General features: G+C 43.4%; 1 protein-coding gene across 1 annotated transcript in view; it reads left to right on the top strand.

Annotated features, from left to right (window-relative positions):
• Window positions 1-1173: 1173 nt before the first annotated feature.
• The window catches only part of NAIP (NLR family apoptosis inhibitory protein), a 34716-nt gene continuing 27564 nt past the window's right edge, over window positions 1174-8325 (top strand). The window contains exons 1-5 of the mRNA XM_003785894.3: window positions 1174-1212; window positions 2252-2822; window positions 5006-5105; window positions 7154-7235; window positions 8173-8224. Of these exons, the coding sequence (XP_003785942.1) occupies window positions 2255-2822; window positions 5006-5105; window positions 7154-7235; window positions 8173-8224 (802 nt within the window). The 5' untranslated portion in view covers window positions 1174-1212; window positions 2252-2254. The remainder of the gene's footprint in view (window positions 1213-2251; window positions 2823-5005; window positions 5106-7153; window positions 7236-8172; window positions 8225-8325) is intronic.

Genomic DNA, 8325 nt, shown 5'->3' on the forward strand with positions numbered 1-8325 from the left:
AACTTAATTAATTAAGTTCCCCCCAAATATTGGGAATACTAGGAATAATGAAAAGAACAGACAGTAGGAAATTATCAAAGAAATAATAGAAGGTAATTTCTCAGGGCTGATTGAAGATTTGAGTGCTTAGCTTGAAAAGGCCCCCTGAATACCCAGTACAGTGAATGTAGAAAGATCTACTAGACACACTATTCTAAAGGGTTTTTTTTGAGGGGGAGGGATTAAGACAGTCTCACTTGCTCGCCCTGGGTAGAGTGCCGTGGTGTTGCCACAGCTCACAGCAAACTCTTGGGCTCAAGTGAGCCGCACGCCTCAGCCTCCCTAGTAGCTGGGACTAGAGGTCCCCACCAAGACACCTGGCTAGGTTTTTGTTGTTGTTGTTGTTTAGTGGAGACAGGGTCTTGCTCTTGCTCAGGCTGGTCTTGAACTCCTGAGCTCAAACAATCCACCCACCTAGGCCTCCCAGAGTGCCAGGATTACAGGCGTGAGCCACTGTGCCTGGACAGATTCTAAAATTTTCTAACCTCCAAAGATCCTAAAAGATATCTAAAAGACACTATTGCCATGAAGGAAATAAGACTTACACTAGCACCATAACTATTAATCAATCCTAGCAAATTATTCAGAATAAAATACTTCCTATTGTGGCACTTGGTAGGTTTTATGATTCCTTTTGTGTGCTAACTAAACCCTGTTGACTCAGCACCTTCGAGCGTTTACTGGTGACTTCTCTAACTGTGCAATTTGTTTTGAGGTTTAGTTCCTCAAACATTTTCTCAGTGCTTCCCACTAAAAGACACACACAAAGCATTTGTAGTTAAAGCTGCAGGTTCTCCTACAGGCCAGCACTCTCCTTGCATTTGCCTGGGACTCTGGACAAATCTGCAGGTTAGTGAATTCCTATTTCTGGCAAAGGTGCTTTTCTTCCACACCTACTCTTATGCCCACCTTCTTTCTCTTGCTCTTGCTCTTGTTTTTCTCTTTGGAGGCAGGCTGGTATAGAAGGAAGAAGACAGACTCTAGAGTCACACAGGCATGGATTTAAATCCTAGCTCCATGACACAGCTGCAGTGATGACACTCTTCTTAGGACCTGTAATCAAGGAACATTAAACCTGGAGAAGCCTTGGAAATCAGCTCTCCTGAACAGCTTCAAGACTAGCAAAATCGACTGCTGCACTCTGCTGTGGCAATGCAGGATTGATGGCAGCTGGTCTGTTGCAACCTTGTACTTATTTATCTCTAAGGAAGCAGAGAGCCTTGGTGCTATCCATTGGCCAAACCTGAATGAAATGTCCTGTAGCCCTGTAGTCCTGTAGTCCTGTCCTGTCGTCCTGTGCTGGGGTCTGTTTAGATCAGAGGGGACCTTATACCAGCTTTTCTTTGTTCTGAGGCTGGTTGTGCATCCTACTTTTGGCTAGCTGACCAGAGGAGTGGAAAAGATCCCTCCTCAGGTACAGATCTAGTTTCCCTGAGGCCAACGCGTCTTGCATGCATCTAAGTGGTTCATTACCTAAAGATGAAGCACATTCTCTGCCACTGGAAAAGGTCCTAGGAACTGCACCTGGTGTTCCTTAGTCTTAATAATGGTAAAGGTATCATCCTTTGCCATTATTAAGGCCTTACGGAAGTGTACCATGTGGAGTCTTCTGAGTTTTTTCAGTTATTCAAAGCTGTGTCATTGATGAAATGGTACTGTGAATAGAATTCTTTGTTTGTTTGTTTTGAGACAGAGTCTCACTTTGTTGCCCTGGGTAGAGTGCTGTGGTGTCACAGCTCACAGCAACCTCAAACCCTTGGGTTCAAGTGATTCTCTTCCCTCAGCCTCCCAAGTAGCTGGGACTACAGGTGCCCACCACAATGGCCGGCTATTTTTTAAGAAATGGAGTCTCACTCTGGCTCAGGCTGGTCTCTTAACTCCTGGGTTCACGCGATCCACCCTCCTCAGCCTCCCAGAGTTCTGGTATCACAGGCGTCATTCACCGTGCCTGGCCATCCAGGGAGTCAGATCTGTGCCTGTCTGGTTTGCTGTGGGGGGATAGCGCTTGATACACCATAGGTGCTCAGTAAATATTTGTTGATAGATTAAATAAATGAATATTGTGGTTTTATAATTTCCCAGTTTCTCTTTTGTCTTTAAAATCCAGGCATTCTTTCAATTCCTGGCTTCTTCAGAAGCACTAGCAAATGCTGTTATATAATAATAAAAACATCGCTATAACTAATTGACCTACTGTCCTTTCCTGTTTCAGAAAATGGCCACCCCGAAGCAGGCCCCTCAGGAGAGGATTTCCCAGTTTGATTATGCTTGGCTCTCCGAGGTGTCTCCTCTTATGGGCCTGGATGCCATTAGTTTTGCAAAGAACCTAGAAGAGGAGGAGCAGAGCTACCGCGTGACAATGCAGAAGGGGTATAACGCACAAATGCGCAGCGAGGCCAGACGGTTAAAGACTTTCGAGACCCACCCACAGGATGGCTCGTGGACACCACAGGAGATGGCAGCAGCTGGGTTTTACTTCACTGGGGTGAAAACCGGGATTCAGTGCTTCTGTTGCAGCTTAATCCTCTTTGGTACCAGCCTCCGGAGAGTCCCCATAGAAGACCACAAGACCTTCCATCAAGACTGTGAGTTCCTTCTGAGCAGAGATGTCGGTAACATTGGCAAGTACGAAGTACGAGTGAAGAGTCCAGAGAAGAAGCTGAGAAGGGACAAGGCGAGGTACAAAGAAGAGGAGGCTAGACTTGAATCCTTCAAGAACTGGCCGTTTTATGCCCAAGCGACATCCCCACGTGCACTTTCTGCCGCCGGCTTTGTCTTTACAGGTAACTCGAAATCGTTTTCTGAAGTGTTTCCCTGGAGTTTTACATGTAGGCTCCGTGTTTCAGTGGCTTTTGCAACATTTTGTGACTGTTTCCCCATTTGTAAGTGTGGCCTTATAACATTAGTTATAAGGTCTATTTTATTAAAATTCAACTTTAGTAATTTTAGTTTATTTTATATGTATGTCACCAGACTAAGACAGTCTAGCCACTTGTCACTGTCATCCAATAAGCAGAGATGGGCATAGGTCCACCTAGCTCTATTTGTCAGAAGGCTGGCAATTCTGGAGAATAGGGAGAGGAGCCTGTCCAACACCCTTCTGCTCTTGCATTTCCAAAATCACAGTTTTATACGTAAAAGTTAAAAGCCAGAAACATCCTAACCCCTATCTTAAACAACAGTAATTAACACTTAACATTAATGGCCATAACTCATGACCTGTAATAAAAACAATAATGGACATAACTCATGACCCAAAACAACATTTCTAATTCAAAAGTTAATCCCCTAAGTCAATTCCCCTAAAGTACTCTAGGTTAAAGCTGAGTAAGAATGGGAGGCAGAAGGTAAAGGTCACTTGGGACCTAAACTGTGTCCTGTTGGCCATGGCCTGGCTACTCCATCTTATTCTCACTAACTGTGCCCTCTTTTAGTACAGCATGCGTTCATTTGCCAGCTATATATATACAATAAGAAAAGCTGGCTCGGCACCTGTGGCTCAAGTGGCTAAGGCGCCAGCCACATACACCTAAGGTGGCAGGTTCAAATCCAGCCAGGGCCTGCCAAACAACAATGACGCCTGCAACCAAAAAAATAGCCAGCGTTGTGGTGGGCACCGTGGTCCCAGCTACTTGGGAGGCTGAGGCAGGAGACTCGCTTGAGCCCAGGAGTTGGAGGTTGCTGTGAGCTGTGATGCCACAGCACCCTACCCAGGGTGACAGCTTGAGGCTCTGTGTAAAAAAAAAAAAAAAAAAAGAAAGAAAAAAGTTATCTTTCCTTATATTTGCACTCTAGAATAATACTGGCTGTACTCTAAAGGTGCTGAAAATAAATCATGAGATTAGCCTGATCCCAGTCTCCTTCCTCACCCACCCTCCTCCTTCTGCTCTCACATGACCTCTCCTTAATTCTATTTTTTGTAGAGATGGGGGTTCACTCTTGCCCAGGCTGCTCTTGAACTCCTGGCCTCAAGCGATCCTCCTGAAATGCTGGGATTACAGTCTTCCAAAATGCTGGCATTATAGTATAGAGCCACCCCACTCAGCCTTGTTCTATTCTTTTAATTGCTACAGTATTGGAGGATTTTTGTTTGTTTTCATCTTAACAGAACACTAATGCTTGGGTTGAACTGCATTTTATCTGAATTCTCCTAGCCAACCTATGGATGTTATGACAGATATAAATGAGAATTACTACAACTAGTTTATGTAAGGCAGGGCAGATTGAGTACTAATTCTCATACAACAAATTTACCCTGTTCTCCCCTGTCCACACCTGAGTTCACTGTGGCTCATAGAGGTTAGGATATGTGGCCATGTTTCTACTGAAATGTCATGGCAAAGCTAAAACTTAGGGTTTTTTTTTTTTTTTTTGAGACAGTTTTATTTTGTTGCCCTTGGTAGAGTGCCATGGCATCATAGCTCACAGAGCTCAAGCAATTCTCTTGCCTATGCCTCCCAAGTAGCTGGAACTACAGGTACCCGCCACAATGCTCAGCTATTTTTAGAGACAAGGTCTCATACCTGTCAACTCAGGTGATCCACCCTCCTTGGCCTCCCAGAGTGCTAGGATTATGGGCATGAATCCCACAGTGCCTGGCCTAAAACTTAGGTCTTCTGTGTGTTAGTTCAGCTAGTCCTGGCATCCGTCTGCTTCCCCATTACTTTGGCCTTGACAGCCTTAAGAGTGACATAGCAGCTCTGGGTAGCGACTGGGGCAGGCATATTGAGTTAAATAGCTTATGGTTCTATATATGAAGTATAGCCGTTGCTGGGAAGAGTCCTTCCAGAGCTTAGAAAGTGGCCACTCTGGGCAGGAGAACTGTGGGTGGAGATTCAGCCAGATGAGATTATGCATAAACAGGTGTGCTGGGGGCAGGCTCTGTTCCTCCACACAACATTCAACTCTGGGGATCCAGCCTCTGGTGTCATTGCTGAGCAATCTAAATGTTTTCCTTCGTGTGCAGGTGAAAGGGACACTGTGCAGTGTTTTTCTTGCAGTGGATGTTTAGGAAATTGGGAAGAAGGAGATGATCCTTGGAAGGAACATGCCAAGTGGTTCCCCAAGTAAGTAGATAAATATTATTTGCTTAAAATTTTTAGATTTTTTAAAACTTGAGATAGAGTCTCACTTTGTCACCCTTGGTTGTGTGTCATGGCATCATAACTCCTGAGTAGCTGCGACTATAGGTGTCCACCACAACACCTGGTTATTTTTTTAGAGACAGGGTCTCACTCTTGCTCAGGCTGGTCTCTAACTCCTGAGCTCAGCCAGTCTATCTTCCTCGACTTCCCAGAGTGCTGGGATTACAAGTGTGAGCCATCGAATATAGCCTTTTTAAAGACAAAAAAGCTTGGCTCTGTACCCATAGCACAGTGGTTATGGGGCCAGCCACATACACTGAGGCTGGGGGATTCGAACCTGGCCCAGGCCTACTAAACAACAATAACAGCTGCAACAAAAAATAGCTGGGCATTGTAGCTGGCGCCTGTCGTCCCAGCTACTTGGGATCCTGAGGCAAGAGAATCGCTTGAGCCCAAGAGTTTGAGGTTGCTGTGAGCTGTGATGCCATGGCACACTACCGAGGGTAACATAGTGAGACTCTGTCTCAAAAAAAAAAAAAAAACTAGCTGGGCAGCACCTGTGGCTCAGTGGGTAGGGCTCTGGCTCCATATACCGAGGGTGGCGGGTTCAAACCCGGCCCCAGCCAAACTACAAGAAAAATCTAGCCAGGCATTGTGGTGGGTGCCTGTAGTCCCAGCTACTCGAGAGGCTGTGGCAAGAGAATTGCCTAAGCCCAGGAGTTGGAGATTGCTGTGAGCTATGACAGCACAGCACTCTACCGAGGGCGATAGAGTGAGACTCTATCTCTACAATAAATAAATAAATAAATAAATGTAATGTCTGTGGGGTGGTGTAAAATGGGTGTACAAAGGAAATTGGAAAGTAAAAAACATTGTTTAAAACATCATTACAGGCTTGGCGCCTGTGGCTCAAGTGGCTAAGGCGCCAGCCACACACACCTAAGGTGGCGGGTTTGAATCCAGCCCAGGCCCACCAAACAACAATGATGGCTGCAACTAAAAAATAGCCAGGCATTGTGGCGGGCACTTGTGGTCCCAGCTACTTGGGAGGCTGAGACAGGAGACTCGCTTGAGCCCAGGAGTTGGAGGTTGCTGTGAACTGTGATGCCATGGCACTCTACCCAGGGTGACAGCTTGAGGCTCTGTCTCAAAAAAAAAAAAAAAATATATATATATATAAAAATAAAATATAAAAGATAAATAAATAAAATAATAATTAAAAATATGTCACATCATGATTTGCTCTAAAGAAAAAGAAATCAATTCAAAATTTATAAATTATTATTTATTACATATTTAAGGCATAGTACTTTTTTCCAGTAGATGAAATATATATACATAAATACATATATTCGTTTATTTATTTATTTATTTATTTATTTTTGAGACAGAGCCTCAAACTGTCCCTCTGGGTAGAGTGCTGTGGCATCACAGCTCACAGCAACCTCCAACTCCTGGGCTAAAGTGAGTCTCATGCCTCAGCCTCTCACGTTGCTGGGACTACACGTGCCTGCCACAACGCCCAGCTATTTGTTGGTTGTAGCCATCATTGTTGTTTGGCAGGCCCAGGCTGGATTTAAACCCATCACCTTAGGTGTATGTGGCTGGCGCCTTAGCCACTTGAGCCACAGGCGCTGAGCCTATATTAGTTTTTTTAAATGTAGTTCTCTTTCCTGCCAGCAACTTTCATATGACCACAGAAGCTAGAGTCAGTCACCACAGCTTAATTCAAAAAACAAAAACTGTCCTATAATTTACTGTAAATCAGGGTCTCTTTGTATGGTGTATTTTGTTTCAAGAGAAAAGATAATCTGAAGATTTAATTCTAAATTACACATCACTACTCAATATAAAAAATAGTTATTAATATATGAGAACAATGATAATTCTCATGAGTTTTGAGGTAAAACAGTTTTCTTGATGTATAATAAAATCCAACAATTCAATACCCTTTAATGAGTGTTCCTTGAGATATAGGGCATCTCTATCACAGAATTGAGATAAATTTTAATTATATGTATTAATTATAGATGTGAATTTCTTCAAAGAAAGAAATCTTCCGAGGAAATCGCCCAGTATATTCAAAGCTACAAGGGATTTGTTGATGTAACGGTAATTTATAACAGCAATGTTTTTTCTCAAGTTGTCTTTTGTTCACCTAATAATATCTGAATCAGAAGGGGGGAGGAGTTGTTTATATATGTTGAGGGTTCAATTTCTTTCTTCCCTTCTTTCATTCCCTTGACTCTTATCTGCACAGTATAAAAATTAGCACATTTTCTTATTAGACCAGAGTCTTAGAATTCCTTTCTCCAGGCCGGCTTTGGATCAGCTCTGCTCGCCTTCCTGATAGTCCCCCCTTGACTGCGGCCACATGCCCAGCTGCCCTTTGTGTCCCTATCTGAATGCCCGTGTAAGAGCCTTTGACCTAGGCTCATCACCCCCAGCCGGCCTCAGAACTGACTTTCCCAGGTAGTTATTTATTCTGGATCAGCAAGAATTCCATAGTGGCCAGTGAGGAGAAATTCAACCCAAACTGGCTTAAGCAAAAAAGAGGATATACTGGCTAACATGACTCAGAAGAGTCCCATGGAGAACATCCTCCTGAAAGTAGGAAGAGGTGTGTTTCTTCATAAAGAAACCTGAGTGCAGTGATCCCAGAAGAATCCGTTGCTCAATGTGTAATGCCCTTCTGAATCTAGTTTCTGTCCTGTCTCTTATTTCCTTATTAGTCAAAGTGTATCTGTGACATCTAAATGCAGTTCTTTTTTTTGAGATAGGTTTCTGTAAACAACAAGTTTGAGAAGGCTTCCTGTTGGGTGTTGGTAAATGTTCATTTTGTGCGTGTGTGTGTGTGTGTGTTAGCACTGTATAAAGATAATTTCACCATTAATAGAAATTAATTGAAGAAATGATTACAATAACCCTGCCATTCCATCCTATGAAACTCTCCATGAGGGGGTGGGTTTCTTTCAGGTCTTGTTCATAGATAGGGGTATTTTTTTTTACAAACCAAACAAGCAATAACTTGAATTTAAATTTTCTTCAGGGAGAACATTTCATGAATTCCTGGGTCAAGAGAGAATTACCTATGGCATCAGGTAAAAACTCAAACATATTCCAAAGGCTTTTCTTATTTCTCTTGCTTGGTTTTTTTTTTTTTTTTTTTTTTTTAGACAGAGCCTCAAGCTATCCCCCTGGG

This window comes from Otolemur garnettii, unplaced genomic scaffold (genome assembly GCF_000181295.1).
Source record: "Otolemur garnettii isolate 467f Iridium unplaced genomic scaffold, OtoGar3 scaffold00017, whole genome shotgun sequence".
NCBI classification, from domain to species: domain Eukaryota; kingdom Metazoa; phylum Chordata; class Mammalia; order Primates; family Galagidae; genus Otolemur; species Otolemur garnettii.